This window comes from Pelodiscus sinensis, chromosome 15 (assembly GCF_052426305.1).
Source record: "Pelodiscus sinensis isolate ZL-2025 chromosome 15, ASM5242630v1, whole genome shotgun sequence".
NCBI lineage: Eukaryota > Metazoa > Chordata > Testudines > Trionychidae > Pelodiscus > Pelodiscus sinensis.
Genome location: NC_143066.1, coordinates 34,326,317 through 34,348,379, shown reverse-complemented (window position 1 = coordinate 34,348,379; position 22,063 = coordinate 34,326,317). Strand labels below are relative to the sequence as shown.

General features: G+C 48.5%; 2 protein-coding genes across 7 annotated transcripts in view; both read left to right on the top strand.

Moving 5' to 3' along the window:
* Positions 1-22,063, top strand: part of MAP2K3 (mitogen-activated protein kinase kinase 3) — a 98,235-nt gene that overhangs the window by 13,030 nt on the left and 63,142 nt on the right. The window contains exons 1-2 of one of the 6 annotated variants that reach the window (XM_089769302.1): positions 10,005-10,207; positions 10,387-10,508. The exons of 1 other annotated variant lie outside the window; for it this stretch is intronic. In XM_089769302.1, the coding sequence (XP_089625428.1) occupies positions 10,493-10,508 (16 nt within the window). In that variant the 5' untranslated portion in view covers positions 10,005-10,207; positions 10,387-10,492. Of the gene's footprint in view, positions 1-10,003; positions 13,388-22,063 lie in introns of those variants that run through there. 4 more of the 6 variants (XM_075899702.2, XM_006112929.5, XM_089769303.1 and 1 more) reach the window with 4 other exon arrangements.
* LOC149523559 (uncharacterized) lies at positions 19,068-21,350 on the top strand. The gene is made up of 2 exons (XM_089769305.1): positions 19,068-19,748; positions 20,269-21,350. The coding sequence occupies exons 1-2, from the start codon at positions 19,259-19,261 to the stop codon at positions 20,727-20,729; spliced, it is 951 nt and encodes a 316-aa protein (XP_089625431.1). The 5' UTR covers positions 19,068-19,258; the 3' UTR covers positions 20,730-21,350.

Here is a 22,063-nt window from a genome sequence, read left to right as displayed (position 1 = left end):
GAAATTGCTTTTTCTGAGGAAGAGCCAGACTCTGATCTCGGGCCCAGACAGAACACCTGTGTTTGTTTTTACTATGCCTCTGACCCACTTTCAGGGAACACAGCTGCAGATGGGAAAAGCTTTCTTATTTTTCACTCGGCTTCATTTGCTACTGCAGGTGTCCGGTCCGCTTCAAACTTGTAGCAAAAATGAGAATCCCTCTCTGCCTGCCCTTTTGGAAGGAGTCGAGATATAAACGAGCTTCTTGCTTTTCATACCACACGTTTCTGGTCTGCGAGAGCGTGCACCCTTAGTCTCCCTTGTCTTTGCGTAACAGTTAAGGCCCATTTGGGCTGGGATTGCTTTCTAGATTGTTGTCTTGCCCCATTTCTGCCTGCAGGTTCCCTCTTCCCCAAGTGTGTGTGCAGCTTGCTTGTCTTTCAGTCCCAAGTCTCTTAACTCTGAGGCGATTCTACTCTTTAGACTGGGGTGGGGAACCTTTTTTGGGTCGGGGGGTCACTGACCCACCGAAAAATCAGTCGGGGCCACACAAGTGAGAAGCGCAAAAGAAAAAAAAATTCACTGATGTGGCCTCTGACTGAGAAGGAGAAAGACACTTCCCATGTTGCTCTCTCACCAGAGCCTAGGGTGGCCTAGCCTAGTAGGTTTGTGTGCCAGTGCAGGCTCCCCAGTTCTTGGGGGGGAGCCCTGAGACTCAAGGGCTGAATCCAGGCAAGCCAGGGGCCATATCCAGCCCCAGGCCTTAGGTTCCCCACCCCTACTTTAGACTGAGTTAGCTGTTAGGTAAGTGTGGAGTCTAGAGATTGTGGACTAGTCATTGCCCTCGCGCACTCTGGGCTCTGTTTCCTGACTAGGCCTTGCTCTGGGGACCTTGAGAGGTTGGGTTCTGGAGTCAGCCTCTTCGGGTTGCTGACTTCCATGCCATAAGCAAGCCACCTGACTTCACAATAAGCCCAAGTCCAACCTCATCCCTTTTCAAAATAAGGCCAAAAAAAGCCACTCCCTAAATCGGGGGTAGGCAAACTTTTTGGCCTCCATTATGCATAGATCCAAGTAGAACTTAGTGGATGAGGCTTGACGGAGCCTACAAAAGTAATTGTGCAGAAAAGCCAATTAGATTGTGGTGGAGACAGGAAATTAAGTCGCAGCTAGTTTGATACGGGAAAAGAGGAAGTGTAGTAGAGCTCGGGTGTAAATGTGGTGGGAGTTGTACAGGATATTGTCAGTGTTAAAGGGCTACCTTGGGGGGGTTCAGAAATAGTAGGGTGGCCTGGGTAAGGAAGGCTAGAGGAGGCTGTGCCTCCCCTAACAGCCAGGTGCAGCCTAGCTCCTGCTTCCTGCCCCCTGACCGCCCAGTCTGCTCTCCGCCTCCTATCCAAACCTCCCCATCACAGCAGTTCCCCCGGGACATCTATTGGGCTAGCCGGGCCAGACAGAAGGGTCTGGGGGGCCAGATGTGGCCTGCAGTTTGCCCCCCTCTGTTCTAAAAGAACCTCAGCACTCGGTGTGGCTAGACACCCCTCTCTCTCCCTCTCCCCCCTCCCGGCATGCAGTCTGGGACTGTGCACCCCGGAATGCTCTCTCCTTGCCTGTGAAAAAGTAGCTACAAGTGCAGACCTAGCCAACGTGCATTCCCAAACCCCAAACAAGCTCACTTGCTACGGTTTTGACGTGGATTTGGCAATTTGAAGATGCTGAACTAGGTCTCTCTGTGAGCTTCAAGGAGGGGGCGGGGCATGCCCAGCTGGTTTGGGGGTGGAATGAGTAGAAGTGGGCTGGGGTTTTAAAGCTCTAGTGCTGTGCTGCTGGTGTAGAATGGTCATTGAGGTCACCTGGATAAGAGTTGAGTCAGAGTCCTGCTCTTTTGGGGAAAGGGATCTCCTGCGAGTGCCTTCCTCTCGGGGACCGAGCACTCGCTTGAAAATCCAGTCACGGAAATGGGCGTTGATGTCAGGAGGCATTGAAAGAACGCAGGATGCAGATGTGGGGCTGTCCTGTGTGTTGCAGGGCAGGTTGAGCTGTGGTTGGCTCTCTGCCTTAGTACACCCTAGATATTATCTGCCGTAGCTATTTATCTGGTCATCTTACTGAGGTTTTGTATAACCCCTTATTTATAAAGCTGTTTAATTCTTAGCATGTGTAGAGCAATATGGCAAATATAAGCTACTGTAGAAATGCCAGCTAGTGATTCCTCACTTCATCTCCTCCCAGAAGGGTGACCGGTCTCCACTACAAGTCAGAAGCTTCCTCACTGCTCTTCTCATCCCAGTAGTATACTCGCAGACCTATACATGCCATAGTCCTACAGCTGCAGAACCACCTCTGTGCTTGAGAATCCCAGCTTGCCTTCAAAAAACCAAACCAACAACCTCTTTTCCTAGCGCTCATGATTAGGCAGGTTGTGATACTGTGCCAGTGTATTTTTCATGGAAATGTGTTTTGAGTATGCTTTCTGCCAAATGAGCTAGTGAGCCCCTGAGTGTGTATAGTCTATTTGCATGCATATATCACTCTTGAATATGAAGTTAGAAATATAATTGTAAGCCTGTTTATTAATTTAGGTTTTCTAGTGAAAGCCATTAGTTATACTTAAGGAACTTAAGAGCTTGGTGTTCAAGGCAAGGATCTGTGAATAGTCTTGTTTAGGCTTACAGGAAAAACTGTGGTTGGTCCTCCAAAGATATGTGACCATGCTACCTGGTGCTGGAATCCATCTTAAGTTTGATCTTTTTCTACAGGGGCATGTGGGGGGAATGGGACAAAGACTTCCTGCTCTGGGGACATTCTATATAAGGGGTGGTAAGACCTGAAAAATAGAAGAACTCTAATGAGGGGAGAAGCTATTAGACCCAGGTCAGGAAAAAGATCAACTCCGGCCTGAAGACCTTCATTTGCAATGAGGTCTAGGGTGACCAATTATGACTTGTGGTAATTTCTCTTAGTGTATTCAGTTTAGCTGGAATGTTTTGTTTGTTTTAGCTTAGTAATTTACTTTGATCTGTCTGTTATCATGTGCAGCCACTTAAATCCTACATTTTATACTTACTACCATCACTTTTGTTTATTATTAAACACAGTGTAAAGAATTGTTACTGAGGAGGAGGGAGCACAACAGCTGTGCATATCTCTCATTCATTGATTGGGGGGGGGACTTTATAAGCTTACCATGTATAAAAGTTTTATACAGAAAAAGATGGATTTGTTTGAGGTTTTGGTCCCATTGGGGCTGTGCTTCTGGGTGCTGTCAAGTCCTTGTAACTGAGCCTCCTCCCAGAGCTGGGCTGTTCTCAGGGTCTATGTTACTCTGCTGTTACCCCCAACTCCGTGTCTTTGCTGGGGGAGACCAGAGCTTCTGGCTTAGCGGGACAGGGTGGTGGCGGTGCCCCAGAGGGTAGGTAGGCAGGCTCAGTGGTATGATCAGCCCATCAGGTGCCAATCTCAAGGGGATGTCTGTGATCTAACCCATCGGGTAGCTTGGACACTGAGAATGTTACCAGTGCACTGGGGTCTTCCTGGTAGTGCAGATGGACCACACCAGTAGCTCAGACAGGTATTACCTGCTCCACACATCTTGATGAGGCATTAACTCTGAAGCCTAAAGCAGGCAATTTCAATTTAAACATCAGTATTGTGAACTACGTTACTGCTGGTCACATTGAGCGAATGTGTTTATCCCACAACCCGGTGCTCCTTCCCAGTCCCTAAAACTCCAGCTGCATCTGCCAAAATCCCCAGGTTTCCCCTGACTTCCAGCCCCTGCCTTGTGGTCAGTACTGTCCCATGATCTGTTTATACTGAAAACTGGGAGTGTGGGCACAGCATAGCATTGGCGAGGCTATCCAGACCTCTTACTCAGAGATGACTGTATTTTCACATTGGAATCGCTTGAATTAAATAGCTTCAGGGGGTAGCCGAGTTAGTCTGTTACAGAAAAAAACAACAAATGGTCTGGTCACTGCTGCAGAACTTTGCATCCGTCACACTAGCGTGCAACAGAATCCACGGATTGAGGTGCATCTTGCCAGAGCACATAAGACTTCAAGTGTGACGTGTGAATTGTTGCATTTATTTTGCATGGGGGCATACTTGGGCCCTCAGGGGCATGAATGTTGCATCCTGTACAGAGAAAACTAGCTGCCTCATTTACACAAGTACCCTCCTTTTTTTTTTTTTCCCCTTTATAATACACCCCTACCTCGGTAACTTCCACTCCAGTGTATCTGATGAAGTGGATTTTACCCATGAAATCTTATGCCCTAATACATCTGTTAGCGTCTAAGGTGCCAGAGGACTTCTTGTTGTTGCAGCTGCCTTGTAGTCTGTATGCAGCGTTAAGTGCCTATTAGATTGTTAGAAGCCTAGTGCAGCAGTACATTTTGTAACACTGGGGATTGTCTGGAGCTGAGAATCCCCTCTCTGACTGCTATTTGGGAGGCACTGCATTTTTATTGGAGGGTAGAAAGATGTTGAGAGGTTCTGTTAAACACAGGCCCCCTTTCCATAAGTGGAACAGTTTTTTTGTTTTGTTTTTTTATTACCCATTTCTGTGTAGTTATGGGTTCTGAACGCAGCCAGCTCTGAGTAGGTATAGACGTGGAAACTGAATTTTCAGCTATGCAATCTCTAAAAGTGACCTTGCAATTTTGATAGTCTTTTAATTTCAAGGTCTTTATCCCATCTGGAGTTTGGGTCTGTGTTGTGGCTTATTCTCTTGCTCAACCCTGCTTGATGGTTTAATCCTTCCCCATATAATCAACTCCTCCGTGTATGGTGATAGCAACCAGCACCTCCAGGCTTAGACACCGTTGTGCTAGGCCCTATACAAACCTAGCATGAAAAGATGGCCCTGTCAAGTTAGTCTAAAAAAATTCCTGTGTTTGGACATAGAACTGGATGAAATTTTGGTCAAAAATGCAGATCTGGGTCAACTACAGCCTATATTGGAACAGGATACCATACTCCAAGAGGCTCTGGGAGACAGACCCATAGTCTCCTATAGACAACCACCTAACCTCAAGATGATTCTTACCAACCACCACAGGACATACCACACTAATACCAACCCTGGTACCTTCCCTTGCAACAAACCCCGTTGCCAGCTTTGTCCACATATTCATTCTGCTGATACCATTATTGGACCTAACCAAGTGAGCTATAAGATCAAGAACACATATTCCTGCGCATCCAGAAATATAATCTATGCTATCATGTGCCGAAAGTGTCCATCTGCTATGTACATTGGACAAACATCTCAGACACTTCGCCAAAGGATTAATGCCCACAAAACAGATATCAGACAAGATCACAAAGAGAAAACAGTTTCTTGCCACTTTAACCAGAAAGGACACTCTCTAAATGACTTAGCCACCTGCATTCTGCTACAAAGACCTTTTACATCTGCACTTGAAAGGGAATCCTCTGAACTGTCATTCATGTTAAAATTCGACACTTACCAACAGGGACTTAACAAGTCTTTGAACTTTCTCACCCATTACCAAGACAGTTTCCCCAATTATCACCTGTAATACCATTAACTCACAAACATCCCACTCTCCCTACCTTTAATATCAGCAATTCACAGACACTTACCTTCCTTCCTCCCCCTTCCCACCCCCCCGCATCCCCCTTCTGTTCTGCAATGTGATTTGTCCTTTTCATATTTGTTCATTTTTTTAAATTCTATCCTTTGGTATATATGGTTGTGACTACTTTCTTCCACTATTTGATCTGAGGAAGTGGGTCTGGCCCACGAAAGCTCATCATCTAATAAACCATCTTGTTAGTCTTTAAAGTGCTATATTGTCCTGCATTTTGCTTCAACTACCCCAGACTAACACGGCTACATTTCTATCAAAAATTTCATGAATCTGTCAGATTTGACCAGTTGAAAATGGGGTTGGGGAAAGGGAGGAGAAATCAATTTTGACTTTTTTTTAAACAAAACCTTTTGATTTGTTAGTTTTAAACAGTTTATTTGTTTTGAAGAATAATTGTTTTATTTAAAAAAGTAAAGAAAAAACAGCCCCTCCCTCTTCCCGTTAGTCAAAAAATGTTTTAGATTGAAATAATTGTTTAGTTTGACACCAACAGAGTTAGTTACTTTTAACGTTTTGGTTAGTGAACTGAAATATTGGCTACCTGCACCACTGGTGCTGGTAGATCTGTTTAGCATTACTTGATGTTTCTTCTTTTAAGGGACTCTTAATCAGTGTTCCCTCTAACCTTGTCCATCCATGGGCAGAATATTTTTTTTTTAATCTGTGCTGAGGCTCGTGCCTATGTGCATCACCAGTAGAAACAAAACCTAGCAGTGGGTGCTCTGCCAATCAGCTGTGTGGCTTTTGAGTGGCAACACAAGTGCCCAGCTTACAGGGAACACTGCTCTTAATTAAAGGATGTCAATATGTCGTTGATTATTGGATTAACTGAGAAGCCTAGGCTTATCAGTTAATTAATCTTGTTGACTACATGCATTCACCCTCCCCCCCCTTGCTGCCTCTGTATCAGAGGCAGCAAGGTGGGGAGCCAGTGCTAGGGGGGAGCCAGCTTAAAAGCTGGTTCCTCCCCAGTTCTGCATTGCTGCCTGCCCCCACCCCCTGCACTACCACTTCTGTCAGAGGCAGCAAGGGGAAGGGCAGGGGAGGTTGCCGCGAAGCAGCCTCTGTCCATGGTGGGCCGAAGTCCACATCCCACGGAGCAGCCTCTGTCTGCAGTGAGCCTGGGCCCGCTGTGGGCAGAGGCTGCTTTGTGGTAGCAGTTCCTGTCCGCGGAGGGGCCAACCTAAGACCCCTCCCCCTCCACGGACGGTGCTGTTGCCACTCCGTGCTGCTGCCTCTCTATTAAGAGCGCGGTGCAGCAGGCAGCCGGTCTGCATGGGGAGCTGGCTTTTAAACTGGCTCCCCTCGGAGACTAACTCCCTCTGCCACCCTGTGCTGCTGCCTCTGATACAGACAGCAGTGCAGGGCCGCAGGGGGCTCCCTGGGAGTGGGTCTGGGAGCACACTGGCTGCCGGCCCTGCCACTGAGGACTATTGAATAATTGTGGAACTGCTAAGATTTCATGTGATTACACGATTGATTATTCAGTTATCTGCTATCTAGGATCCCTGCTCTTAATGTGTTTCCCTCCCAAACATTTAAGGGGTGGAAAAGGGACCCTTCTTACCATGCTAAAGTTGTTGGTGTTAAGGGGCTAACCATTACTACTCTTTCTGAGTCTTTCCAAAGCCTCTGCATCGTCCACATGTGTCTTCAATTATCCTTGATTAGGTATGAACCCTGTCTCAGTATTTCCAGAGGCATATTTGCTTGCAGTTATTTAGAAGGGATTGGTGGTGGAACAGGCCTTTGTTGGGGGAGAAAGCTCTGTTTTAGATCACTACTGTGTTTAGAGTGTGCTCTTCCACTTATTGAGCGTTGACAATGTACACGAGGTAGCGTGGACTTTGACAGCCAAGAAGGCTGCAGTCTTGTCTACTGGTTAGAGCAGACTGGCAGGATGGCAACACCTTTTAACCCACCCGTGCCACAGTTTACCCATCTGAGAAATGTTGGATGCCTTACTCGCTCATGTGTTGGACATCACATGGCTTAAGTAACATTAAAAAACTTTAAAATACCTTTTGTTCCAGGGCCTAACTGCAGAGCAGTAAATGTTGGATGATGCATGTCAAGTTACTTTGCATCCTTTGTAGTGTAGGAGTCTGCAGAGCATTCAATCCTTTAGACTGGTAGTTTGTGACAATAGTATCCGTCTCACTAACTAAAGCATTGACTGAGACTCTTCTCAAGTTCTTCTCATTCACTAAGGTTGAAATTTTCTCAGCTTCATCCGGGCATTAGAAAGTAGATCCGGAGCGTCTGCCCATTGGCTCATAACACAAAACCAAGAGGACATTTAGTGAAATTGGATGTGTGAAATTCAAAGTGATTAAAAAAATGCTTTTCACACTGGATGTAAACAGACAGTGGAATTCATTGCACAGGAAATTAAGGCCAAGAATTTGATAAGCTTCAAAGATGGATGGAACGATTACATGGTGTAAGAGAATGAGAGTTATAATGGTTATGGCTCAACGTTTGGGAAGGGATTCTAAACCCCATGCTTCAGGCTCATGTGAGTCTCCATGTCAGATTAGGATGAGCTCACGTGTGAAAGGCAGGTTATACCACATCTTCCTCTGGAATCCTCCACTGCAGGCCGATGTCAAAGACAAGACTGGATTAGATGGATCTCTGGTTGCATCCAGTTTGGCTGCTCCTGTTTTAAGAAGCTTTAGAAATCTCAGCTCGAATCTATAGCCAGGGGATTTAACACTCTTCCACTCACCCCCCCACACACCTGACGAGAAAAAATCCTCTTTGGTCTTTCTGGGTTGGGGTTGCGGGTCCTTTTTTTGGGTTGAGGGTGCTGACCTACAGAAAAATCAGTTAGGGGCCACACATGAGTGAGAAGCGCGCAAACCACACCCCCAAAAAAACAACCTCTCACTGACATTGCCCCGACTGAGAAGGAGAAAGACACTCCCTCTCCCTCCCCCATTCCTCTCACACACCAGAGGCTAGGGTGGCCTAGCCTACTAGATTTTGTGTGTTCCAGCTCTGTGGGGGGGGGGGGGGCAGGAAGGGGGTTGGAGTGGCAGCACAGGTTCCCCAATGCAGGGGGGAGGAGCTGAGCCTCAGGGGTCGGATCTAGGCAAGCCGGGGGCCACATGCAGCCCTCAGGCCTCAAGTTCCCCACTCCTGCTATAAATGCTGCTTAAAATTAGAGCAATCTTGTTAAGCATGTAGAGTTGTCTCCATCTCTGACCTTTCTTCCTTTTGGTGCACGTGGTCCAGCATTGTCCTCATAACTAGCGAACATTTCACGAGTGACTGAGGCCCATCTTTCTATTCCTAGTGTAAGGTAAAGAAGGAACTTCGTGCACTCCCTTTCCCAGGCTGACTCATGGTGGAAACCAATAAAAGTTTGAATCAGGCACGTAAGTACGGGAACCGGAGTTGGCTTTGGTCAGTCTGGTTTGAGGGACCGGAGAGAATAAACATGTTTCGGCACCTGTTTTACATACAGGGGTGTAAAAATACTGCAGCTCCTGCTACCTCCGCCCCTTCCTTTATAGGCACTGTGATTTTTTTTTTTTTTTTTTATTTCTTTCTGCGATGCCACCCCCGAGGTCCTCCTTGTCGTCCTGGTATTGTAATGGAACAACGTTTCCACTATTTGTTGTAGTAATAGTTGTCAGAAGCACAGTAATTTGACTGTCACCTGCTCTATAAATAAATGCAAGCATCTTTCTCTCAGCGGACACGCACCCTGACCATAATCAGTGGTGTTGAAGTTGGCTTCCTTCAACATAACTACTGCAGGACTTGGTGCACCTTCCTCTTATTAATTTTAAACAAGATCTACAAGATCTTTGAGTCTTCTTCCCGCCCCCTCCACTGCATTGTTATTCATGGCAATCATTTGCTGTTCTTCGCTGCAGAAGCTGGCACTTGCCTGCTCCAAAAAGATTTAGTTTTATTGTTGACACAGTGTGGGCCAGATTGCAAGCTCTGGTAGGTAGGGTTGCCAGATGGTTGGAACAAAAATACCGAACTCTTCTCCCCCCCCCCTCCAAAAAAAAACACCGAGAAAAAATTATGGGGGGGGGGGGGGGACCAAAGTTGTTGAGCAAAAAAAAAATGATTCCAAGACCATTTTGTGCCTTGCAGAACCAGATAAGCATGGGGGCTGGGGGTGTTTGGAACCGGGAAGGAGGGGGGGGGGAAGCAAGTTGCTTCTCAGTTTAAATCTCTGTGGTAGTCACAGAGATAGGATCACTGCTGGGGTTACCAGGTAGTTATTTAAAAAAAAAAAAAAAAAACCCAGACACTTCATGGGGGGAGGAGCAGGAAGTGGGAGGAGCAATGGGACTGGCTGAGGGAGATGCAGGAGGTGACGGGAAGCAGGGCTGGTTGGTGGTGGGGGGGGTCGGGCAGAATGGGGCTGGCCGCAGAATATTGGGGGGGGGGGCGGTGGGGCAGAGCTGGCTGGGGGAGCTGAGGAGGAGGGGAGAACTGCACTTCTATGGCCTCCGTAACTGGCTCCCGTCCAGTTTCCTGTTTGACATCATGTGCTATTTCACGGCTGCAGCTTTTACAACTGCTCTCAAGTGTAATCTGAGCTGAAACGGGCCAACTTCAGCAGCTGCCTGTGGAGGAACTCTGTATGCTGCCATGTCTCTCTTTTCCTCTCGCGCACTCTTTTGCTGCGAAACTTAGAATGATCTAATTGCATCTAGTCCGTGCATGGGGTGTGGAGGGCAGGAAAGAGAGATCGGTGGAAAGGGCTGTTGAATACTTTGTACCATGCGTGCTTTTTTAAAATAAGCGGTACTCTTTGCAGCAAACGCTGTGGATCTTGCAGACATCCCCCCCCCTCCGCTCGCTCCCTTCCACCAACTGCTTCAAGGCGTGCCGTTTCTGTTCTTCATTTCTGGGAATTGGAAACCATGGACAAGAAACAAGGTATATGTTGCAATTTCCAAAACACGTATCGGGGAGATCTAAAGAGCCATTCAAATGGCAAAAGGGGTTGTGGAACTTTTGTTATGTCATTCCGTGTGGTTTTGCTTTGTGTCCTTGCTCGGAGGGGCTCTCTATTTGTGGCCAGGTAGCTATTTTGAAAGCTAATGGAAACTTGCATGCATTGGGTTGCAATACCAGCTGTAGGTGCACAGGCCGGCATGAGGACAGAAAAATCTGCAGCTAAGCTTGTCTTTTTTCCCTCTTTTAAGCATTTGCCAAACACAACTCTGTGTGTGTTTTTGCACAAGTCCTGTTGCACTACAGTTGAGTGCCCAACTTGGAGCCTGCTGCTGTTCAGAGCTGAGATTCAGCATAGGTTAACAGGTGACTTTTTTTTTTTTGGTCTGCAGTCGGCTCTGACTGGAAGGGGCTTTTTATGAACTGCTTTTTTCCTCCTCCTGGTTCACTGCTTGTGCCTTGTTTTCAACTTCTGCAAAAATGCAACAAAGCCAGCTTCTCATAGGAAATGCCCGGGGAGGGGGGGGGGGTGACCGACTCCACTCAGTGTTCTTTTTCCACTGCTTGGATTGCTCTCTTCAGGCTGCAGCATGGTGCAAATATTGCCCTGGCTTCTCTGCAGGGAGGCAACTCTTGTGTCTTTGCTTCACCTGGGCTTGAACAGAGACATTAACTGGATGTCCCATGATAATGCCAGACTTCCACACATTTAACGCCTCATTTACATCCAAAGTAAGTATGGAACACTCCCCGCCCACTCAGCCTCATTAGCACCGGCACTACAATTGACTGGTACCCCTCCCCCTTTCTTCTATTATAAATGCTGAGTTCCTGTCCCCCTCATCTGAAGTGGGTTTTGCCCATGAAAGCTCATGATACAATCTACGTATTTTGTTAGGTGCTGCTAGACGATTCATTGGTTTTTTTTAAAAGTTTTTACTATCTACTTTGTTAGTCTCTAAGGTGCTACTCGTCTTTATGTGAGGAGATTGTCACCTGATCTGTTATCTTGCCTTTAAAGCAGACTGTTATCTTACTGTTCCTTCGTGGCTTGGATGGAACAGCGGGTTTCCCATCTAGCCACCTCCTTCTTTTGTGTGGTTTTTTTTTTTTTTTTTTTTTATGCCCAAATCAGCAATCTGACGGAACAGAACGTGTTGGATGCAAAACCAAACCCTCTCGAGGTATCACTAACTTCCTTTCCCCCACCCTCAAGCCACCAGTCTTGTTAATGCTTCAGTTCTCTTCCCGGTTCCCCGTGTATGGTAGGGTTCTGTAGTGCTGCTGTCTTTCCTCTGCGCTGTGTCTGGGGCTGGCACATGGGAGTACAGAGGCTGTGAGGCAGCAAAGGTAGCATTTCAAAGGTCAGCTCAGTCAAATAGCTTTATTTACAGTTCTTAAGATTTTCCCTGCTCGGTTCCACCCACGTCAGCCCGTTGGGAGAGGTACCACACATACACGGAGGTCAAATTAAACCGCTCCAGGAAACACAGTTGTGGGCAGGGAGGATGTTAACTTTATCAAGGTTATGACAGGAGAAATTCAGTCAGTGACTTTTTCTAGGAAGGGAAATAGTTCCCCTCTCAGCATAAAGGGTGCAGAGATGCCGCTTTGGTGACGTACTGGGGACTGGAATTCTTTTTTACACAAGGAATTTGTGACCACTTTTCTCCTATACTGTTGCGACTAGTGGTAGGTCTACTTAGAGCAGCGTTCAAGGACATGGTCGTCAGCATGCCCGTTCCTTATTTGCAATGATGGTTTTCTGTCGGTAGCATCAGAGAACACTTTACTGGTGGTCCCTAAGGCAGCAGGTAATGAGGGCCTGGCTGCTGGACAGTTTCTCTGGAGCTGGCAGAATTAGATGAGGCTCACGAACCTTTTGAGCTCTGCTTCCCTGAAATCACATCACTCTCAGTGTGTCTAAACTACATCCCTCTGTCGAAAGAGGGATGTAAATTGGGCAAATCAAAAGTGCAAATGAAGCAGAGATTTAAATATCCCACGCTTCATTTGCATAATTGCATCACAGCGCTTTTTAGAAAAAGGGTATTTCTAAAGTGATACTGGAATTTGATGACCTCTTACTGTCATGTGATTCAGCTTGTTGCAACGGGGCAGCATTTTGAAAGCAATACGATGACACTCTGATGATGCAACACAGTGATGCTCTGTTGCAACGTGATGTTTTGCAGCACCGTGACCATGTTCTGACACGGTTCAGCTCCCTTTTTGCCTCGTCCCAGTGCCGCTTTGATGCTCAGCAGCAGTGTTTTGCTGAGAGGCAGCCGTGTTTGGGGATTATGCCTAGCACTTTTGGACGTGGCACGGTCACATTTTGCTGCAACGTGGTACTGATCTGCCATAGTGGACGGGCCAGGAGGGGGGGAGTTGACTTGTCTTAGGCCACGTTTTCGCATGGCACGTGGCCACTGTTGCACCAGGCTGGCTACGGTGCAATGTGCTAGCTGATCTTGCCCCCTTGGACCAGCCTCCCTGTGGTGGATGAGTGACTATCTGGGGTCAGGAACCGGGTCCTTTGTGGAATTTTGGGTAGAATTTTCGGGTCCCCGCCCCTCAGCCTCCAGTCTGGAGGTCAGCACCCTGTGGCTCAGGAGGGCGTGGCTACGGCGACAACGCCCCCTTCCCTGCAGGGACCCAATAGCGATCGAGTTCCAGCTGCGGAGGCGTGGCTGTCTGCGCTCCGCCCAGCTGCTTGCCTCATCAGTCCCGGGCTGAGTTTCTTGCTGTGCGCCAGCCGGGGACATGCTCCAGCCCCCGGCCTCCGCCAGCGCCTAACCCCGCTCAGCGCAGCAACCGGCCCGCGCCAGCCCCGAGACCAGCCATGTCCCTCCCCAGAGGTAGGAGAGCTGGGGGGAGGGCGGTTTCTCTCCAGCTGCAGCCCCTCGCCGGGTTACGGGCTGTGGGTCTCCCGGGGGTCCCCCCTGCCCTGTGCTCTGCTTCTGGGTTACAGCCTGGGGGCGGGCTCCCCTTTGTGGATTCCCCTTCCTGGTTACGGGATTCTCCTGCCCTCATTGCGGGTGATGGGCTGGGGGTCCCCCCATGCGTTGCTCATGGGGGGCTCCCTTGCCGTGCAGAGTTGTGTCTGGGGGTTCTCCTTGCAGTTCCCCTTACAGGTGGCTGCAGACCTTCCTGGAGCCAGCTTCCTGGGCTGGGTATAGTCTGTCTTTCACCCGCTGCCCCATCTGCATTCATTGTAGAGCCGAGGCGCCCTGCCAGCCTGCTCTCTGGTTCTCCTCCTTCCTTACAGGGCTGCCCAGCCTGCGGCCGGTTCACCTAAACTCCTCTCCCCACCTCCTCATCCCCTGTAACTGCATGGTGTTTATATTGGCTCTGCTCCAAAGCTCCTGGATTGACTACACTGCAGCCAGTGGTGCGGGGTGTGGATTCTGGTGTAAGCTCTGACAGCAGGACACCTGCCGCTGCTATTTGCACCTGGTGGCAGGTGTGTGTTTTGACATTTCACATCACTTGTTGTTTTACTCTTACCCCATCAATACTGGAGAATGGGAGGGAATTGGCTACCTGCAGGTGGAATACTGCTATTGTACAGGGCTGAGATAGGGTGCCCTTCTCAGTCTCAGCTGGTCTCTTGTTGGTATGGGGAAAATGGCATTCACTGGACAGGATCAGCCAGCGATGGAGGAAAGGGCTGGTTCACAGACAAGGCGAGTGACCAGCATGTGCCTTGACACTGCTAATCTGATTTACAGGGACAGACTGTAATAAGAGACCTTGAATGCAAAGTGGATTCACAGGGGGTATTGGTATTGCTTGCTCCTGGATGGGGATGTCTCTTGTGGAAACTTTTGCAGGATTAGCAACCAGAGTTGTAGCCTGGTTACAGTGAGTGAAGTCTCTGCAGTTCCGGTTGGATCAGACTAAATGTTTTCCCTCTGATATTCTTTGGACACTGTCTGAAAACCAAGGGCTGGAAGTGGTGGTTGAAGGAGCTATGGCATTTCTGAAGCTCTGGGCTTTACATTCATATTGAATGCTGTGTCAGAGTATTCAGCTGGAGGGTTTTGCATTGGTTTCTTTCTGGGTGTAGAGAGAGCGAGACAAGAAACCTTTATAAACATATTCCTCAGTCCTGATTCAGGCATTGAAATATGGATTGGATGGCCTGTGTATTACTTGTATCGAGTTACATAAGCTGGGAAAATACCTGATTGTTGTTGACTAATCTTTCACGTGTAACTTACCTGTTATCTGCATACTTGCTCTGCAGCCAGCAATTGATAGGTAGCAGTAGTTACAGCTCTCTTTTACTTTACCTCAGTAATGTAGAATAGAATCTTGAAAGTTCAATTCTCTTGGAATCAAGTTGTTTTTAAGGAGTCTGGCATGGTTGTAGTTCTGCATAAACAAGTATGTAAAGTCCTTGGAACAGGGAACCTATCTTTCAGTCTTGCTGTCACTTACATAAATGCATAACTTGAAGCAGGTGAATAGTTTTATAGTAACAACAAGCAGTCCTCTAACAAAGGTATAGGATAGTGAGCTTTTGTGGGTAAAACCCACTTCATCAGATGAATTGGGGAGAATGAAGTGGGTTTTTACTCACAAAAGTTCACGATCCTATGCCATTTTTAGTCTCAAAGGTGACACAGGACTACTCGTTTTTAAAGTTACTGACCAATACGGCTCCTCCCTCAGAGTTCTATAGTAGTCAGTGGGGAGGGGAATATGTGCATAGCACACACAAATATTCATAGGCTTGCGGCCTAAGGTGTTAGAAAGCTGCATATAATTAAAGTTGCTCATAGAGAGAGAGACTCTGATTGAAAACCTCAGAGCTTTGGTTTTACTGCATTAAGCTACTTACTGCTTTGGGTCAATTGCTTCAGTAAATTTGTGGCTGAATAAACAGCTGAGCGATTTCCATAGATGGATCAAAGGGGCAGTGTGCTTGGTCTGTCTGTCTGCTGAGGTGTTGCATATGTTCCAGTATAAAAATTGAGTAAGAATGACTCTGGTTTTTATTGGCAACGTTAGACAAAAATGCAGTAAGTAAGCCTACTGATTAAACAATTTGCTAAACTGAATAACTGTCTGCTAGAGACAGTATCAACAATAAAAACAAAATACGAATACAGTAGTAAGCGTACCTTGGTATATCAAAAGTTAGGGTTTGTATTGAAGTGCACACAAAACAATTGTCATCACTCTCTTTTATTCTGATCAGTTTGTAGCCAAGCTTGCTCAGCATTTTTTGTATGGCCATCATAATGCAGAATCCTTATTGTTGTGTATTTTGTATTTTTAAGAAAAATACAATGGAGAGTCAGGCCAATTTGGTATTCGGTCCCAAAGACTTGTTCATAAGTTCTGGAGGAAGTGTTCACTTGAATAGCATAGGCAAAAGTGCAATAAAAATAGTGTTTATTATGATATTACTTAAATAGATCTGTGGGAGAGATCTATTCAACAATTTTTTTTTCAAAAGAATCTCTGTTGCAGCTTAGTTAAATTTGCAGTGTCCTATGAATGTACATTTCTGTGGATGTGTGAGATTCAGGTGATGTAACTTTAATAGTGTGAGACAGAAGTGCATGTAAAAGAACATCTGGCTTTTGAGCAGAGCTGTGCTAGATATTTCACTGGATCTGACATAGCCTGGCTTTACACATGCACATCTGTAAGGCCTTGCCAGCATTGCCGCATGTGTACTTATGTGCAGCTGAGAAACGTGAGCATGTGTCATGAACGTTGTTATTTGTATAGGTCCAGTGGTATGCCTTGTGCCTTATTGATGAGTAAGAAGACAAGCTCTCTGGCCTGAGGTACTTGCAATCCTAAATTAGGCGACTTACATTTTGGGTACTTTGGTGTTCCGGGGTCTCATAAACAATATTTTTTTTATGCGGAACAGCTATGAAAATTTTCTTCCAGGAAAAAAAATTCAGACAAAAAAAGACACAAACAAAAGTGACAAAAACAAAGAAGAGATTGTGGCACACCTGCGAGTTGTTCACAGAACACCAGTGTTCCACGGAACATAGTTTAAGAAACACAGGCTTACATAATGAGAATTGACATTGGGGTGGGTTGAGGAGGAAAGGAAAGGGAGTAGGTGGAGCTGGAGAGAAAAATGATTCATGATCATTTTGGTGATGTCTTGCCTTGTTAAAGATGAAGAGGGAGCAGATGACATGTTAGTGATGGCCAGCAGGAAGGGAATACATGAGATTTAGTTGTTACTTCTCATTTGTCACTGGAATAAACTGGATTTAGATTTTTGGGGGACTTTTCTTCTCCCAGGATGATGCACAGGAAACTTAAAATCAGGGCTCATGTGAGTGGATGAACAGCACGTAAATATGACTTTATTTTAAATGACTGTCTGAAACGACTGTCTGAAACGGGGAATGCGGCCTTGAATTTCCTGTTTGCTGTGTAACCCTGGTATGAATCAGCAATGCTATAATGGTTCTGAATGGAGCTGCTGACTCATCTTCTAAGGAACATATGCTAGAACAAAGCTTCCTGGATGGAAGGAGGTCCGTCAGCTCAGCTGCTTAAAGAGGCAATAGTGAGCTGGCTTGATGAAAAGAGGGGCTCACCGCCCCTTTCCATTATCAGCCTTTCTGTCTGATGATAGTGCTGAGAGTCTGTTCTTTGCTGAGGAGCTGGATTAAATCTAGGGAATGAGCCCTGTAAGGGAGAAGGATTTGCAGGAACCATGCACTTATTGGCAAGGTTCTTTGCCTGTAGGCAGATACTGAATGCAGGGAGTATACTTCCTTCAGCACATGCCCATCCTTGCTTTGGGGAAAGCGGGTATTTTAAAACAGTCTGCATTTCAAAGCTGCTGGCTGTACAGATTGACTTTTCTAGTCTTTTGAGAAGAGCTGGTGCCTGCCTGCCAGTTGCTGCTAACATCCTTCCACGTGCCCTTCAGAGACATCTAACATATGCATAGCCTGTTGCTTTCTAGTATGTGTGGTTAATATTTTGAGTCCATTCAAATTACCCGGTTCTCTTATTGGTATGAGATTCACAGCTCCATCTCTGGCCGTTTAATTTACCGCCCTTTGTCTGACCTCAGGCATTTTCTTTGTCTGCTTCCTCTGTCTCCTCCAATACTGCGATCTGTGTGCGGATCAGCTGCCCAGTTAATTGACCAAGAACCTGCGTCCTCTACTCTCATTTCATGAGTGCTCAGCTACCGCCACTTTAGATCAGTGGTGGGAATCCTGCAGCCTATCGGGGTCCTAGGTGTGGCCCACGAGACACTGTGGTTACCGCTGCCCATGCACAGGCTTGCCAGATTCTGCTGGTTTCCAGCTAGTAATGCAAAAGTGACGTGCACTTAAAGCAAAGGCACGTGAAAGTGAGGTGGGTGCTGATGGCTCCCAACATTGTGAGAGCCGTGTGCGCCCTTTGCAGCCAATCAAAGCGCTGCTACGGTTCAATGGGAATATCCCACAGATTCTAGATATGCCAGCGCAGTTAGGAAAACTCCCCCGTGCCGGGAGAAGGACACTCCTGTGGCCCACTCGCTAGCCTAGGTTATACCTGTTCATGCCTTCAGGACCGGGGTTTACTGGTAGGTGAGCACTGCTCACCTGTTGTCTGGTGACATGTGTTTGCTCTATAAGAAAGGCTTCCTTTGCACATGCTGCCTTTGGGCGTTGGATGACTGTGGTTGTCCTACTGGGTAGGCTGAATTTCCAGCGTCCGCTTCTGTTTGGGGAAACTCGCTGAGTAGAGATTGATCAGAGCCAGTTTCCTCTTGTCTATTGCTTCCGTTTCTTGATCTTAATCTGATCAAGATATGAAACAGGGCCCATTTCTTTGTCACCCTTAAATGGGATTGTTCCAAATGCCCCATCGCAACTTTCGAAATTAGCTGACTGTCGTTTCTGTTTACTCGTAGCATCTTCCTCTGCTTCTGCAGGTTCTTTAGATGCTGGGTAACGTCAAACTGTTGCATGCCACCCTTGTGAATGGAAGGAAGCTGAGTCGGGAGGCTCTGTCCAAACATAAACACCTTGCATGGACTATGTATAAAGTATAACTATGCACTCAGCTTTGCAATGTGTGTAATTGACCCTTCCGTACACTTATATGGGACGCTGTCACGACGCAGCTTGCTTTTTACTGTGCTTTATTTTGGAAATCCATACTGTCCTTTGTTCTGCTGTGCAGATGCTTTAATTAAAAGAAGCAAGGCTGTCTTTGGGTTCTAAAACTGAGGGAGGGGGGAAGCAAAGAAAGTGCTTTTGTGTGCTCTGAGAAACAAACGTCCTGGTAGATGTCCCCCTATAAGATACGTACAATGTTACAGCATGGAAGGAGGAGAAATGCATCTGATATCTGGAAGAGAATCTGTAGGGGTATGTCTACACTACTACTAACGGACGTTAGTTCGAACTAACTTTAATAGGTGCTACACTAGCGCTCCGCTAGTTCGAATTTGAATCGAACTAGGGGAGCGCTTAGTTCGAACTAGTAAACCTCATTTTACGAGGACTAACGCCTAGTTCGAACTAGCTAGTTCGAACTAGGGCTGTGTAGCCCTTTAGTTCGAACTAGTGGGAGGCTAGCCCTTCCCAGGTTCCCCCTGGTGGCCTCTCTGGGCACAACCAGGAAAACTCTTCTCCTCTCCCCCAGCCCCGGGCCCTTAAAGGGGTAGACTCTGGCCAGACGGCACTTGAGACAGCCAGCCCTGCCAGGAGTCTCTGCCCCGAAGCAGTGGCCCCACCATGAGCCAGGCAGCCAGTGGGAGTGACATGTCCCCTGCCCAGTCCCCCAGCACCCAGGGGCCAGCCAGGGGCCGTAGACGGCGCGCGGCCTCCTGGACTAGTGCGGAGGTCATGGACCTCATTGAGGTTTGGGGGCAGGCCCCCAACGTCCATGATCTCCGCACTAGGAGGAGGAATGCGGCCGTCTATGGGCGCATAGCAGCCGCCATGGCCACCAGGGGACACAGGCGCACCCAGGAGCAGGTGCGCATTAAAATTAAAAAGCTGCGCCAGGCGTACGCCAGGGCCACCAGGGGTGGCGCCACAGCAGGGGCTGCCACCTGCCCCTACTTCTCTGCCCTCAACCGACTCTTGGGGGGCAGGGCGGTCCGTGCCAGCCTGGGGGACAGCGAGCCGGGACTGGAGGGCCCTGACCCGGGCACACCGGAGGGGCCACCGCAGGATGTCCCAGCACCGGAGTCGGCAGGGTCGTCCAGGGAGACCGTACCGGGTAAGTAGTTTGAATTAAGTAGTTCGGGGGGGGAGGTGGCAGGGAGACCAGGGACCGCGCGCGTGGGCCATGCCTTCCACGGATCACGCAGACACCTGTACACGTGCGAGCACGTGCCATGCCACCCTTGGGCAGGTGGCTCCAGCTGCGTGACACCCAGGGGCCATTGCCCAATAGGCACATGCTTGTGCAAAGAGACGTGACATGCTCCCGACCCCGGGGCAGGACCCAGCAGGATGATTTCCCTTCACATGTCCCCTCTACACGGAGGCAGGGGACATCTCCCCTTTCCCCCCACCGCCCCGGCCACACTATACATGGCACAGGGACATGGGTGCGGTCTTGGGGCAGCTTCCAGTCCCGGGGAGAGCCAGACATCCTGACCATGGCCTCTGTACAAGCACAGCGGCTGTGACGGTGCAGGACATGGTCACCCTCACGTTGCGGAGTTGGGGAGGGGGCTGGGCATCATCCTCTGCGTCCCCAGGGAGAACTGACCCCTTCTCTTCTTTCTCTACAGCTGCACCAGCTGCTCGTGCAGGGCGCACCACCCCGCCTGGGACATGCTCCCGCACCCGCGGCCTGCTCCGGACTGCCAGCACGGAGCAGGAGTACCGGGACCAGCACCTTGGGGCCCTGCGAGCGGTGCACCGCACACTGCAGGCCTGGATGCGGGAAGACCTGCAGGTCCGCCACGAGCTGCTGTCTGAGGTCCGAGGGCTGAGCACCAACCTGCAGCTCCTGCTGCAGAGCATGGTGCCCCGTGCTGATCCTGCACCAGCTGTCCCCCCAACTGCTGTCCCTCCTCCCACTCCTGCTCCCCCTCCCACCTCTCCCTCCTCAACCCCCACAACCTCTTCCTCAATGTCCACACCCCCCACCTCAACCTCCGCACCCTCCACCCCATCGCCCCGGGGACGCCGAGGCCCCCTCCCTCGCTGTACTGGGAGGCGGTCGGCCCGGCGAGACCCCCACCCCTGATCCTTCAGTTTCCCCACCCCCTCCTTTCCCTTGCTTCCCCCTTTCAGCTCCCTCCTCCCAGTTTTCCCCCTCCCCTCTCCCAGCCTCTCTCTTCCCCTCTCCCACCTCCTTTTCCCAGTTTCCCCGAGTTTTGTTAAATAAACAGAGTTTCTATTTTTGAACACATGTGTCCTTTATTTTGTACATCAATAAGAAGGGGGGCTAGGGAAGGGTAAGTGGAAGGAGGTGAGGGAGGAATGGGGCACGAGCCCCCGATGGGGAGGACTGGGCTGGCTCTGCGGGTTCTGGGGGTGGAAGCTCTCCTGCAGCCCCCCGATTGTCCCCTCTCCCCAGATGGCAGCATGCGGCAAGTGCAGCCGGGCTGATGGCCGAGTGGTGTGATGTGCCCAGTGTGGGTACTTCGGGCACTCCAAGCCAGGACTGGTTTGTAAGCGGGGCACCCCTGAGAACTGTCTGTCCGGGGTGGGGGTCGGGACCCTTTAAGCACAGCCCTCGGCTAGCCTGAGACAGCATCTCCACGCTCTAAGTCCTCCTCTGATGCCCTGCCAGCACTGCTTCCGGCCATCCTTAAGCCCTGTTCAGAGTCCACTCAATGTGGACTTGCTAGTTCGAATTAGCAAAACGCTAGTTCGAACTAGTTTTTAGTTCTAGATGCGTTAGTTCGAACTAGCTTAGTTCGAATTAACTAATTCGAACTAAGTTAGTTCGAACTAGCGCTGTAGTGTAGACGTACCCTAGGAGAACTTGTCTTGGGGGAATGTCTGTGGCACCAGCAACAAGGTAACAAAAGCACGCTCTTCTCTTTTCTGAGATTCTCCTCTAAGACAGGAAGGAACAAGTGACAGAGAAATGTCAGGTGTCATGCATGGGAGCATCTGCTTTTACTTCCCTTTTCATGCAAACTTATGTGCAGTGGTGGATCTCTTTTTCCTGAAGCAGTGACCCAGCTGTCTGACGATTTTGGTTCTTGTGACTTCAAAACTAGATTATAGCAGAGAGGGCTCCAAAAATGTGTAACGTTTTTCATTGTGATGGGGCTTGAATTGAAACTAGACTTTTATTAAAGAGCAGCTGCATTTCAAGAGATACAGAACTGCTGTTTTCCTGGCAATATACTCTGCGCGGGTGTGGGTAAATAGTGTGATTTAGCATTGACTAGTCCAGCCTGCATTTTTAGGCACTGCACCCTTTGGTTTGATTATTCACTGTCTTCCATGTGGAACGCAGCTCCGTTAGAGTTATGCAATTCAGTGGGCTCAGACTCCTGACTAGGGATGTTAAAAATCTTGGACTAGAGTAACTGTGCAAACCACTGAAACTCTTTGTGCTACGGG

Excerpts from the sequence above, each read along its gene's own strand:
- LOC149523559 (XM_089769305.1), top strand. The coding sequence starts at position 19,259 with ATGAGCCAGGCAGCCAGTGGGAGTGACATGTCCCCTGCCCAGTCCCCC. Across the intron at positions 19,749-20,268 it reads GTCCAGGGAGACCGTACCGG|CTGCACCAGCTGCTCGTGCA; the intron begins GTAAGTAGTTTG and ends CTTTCTCTACAG.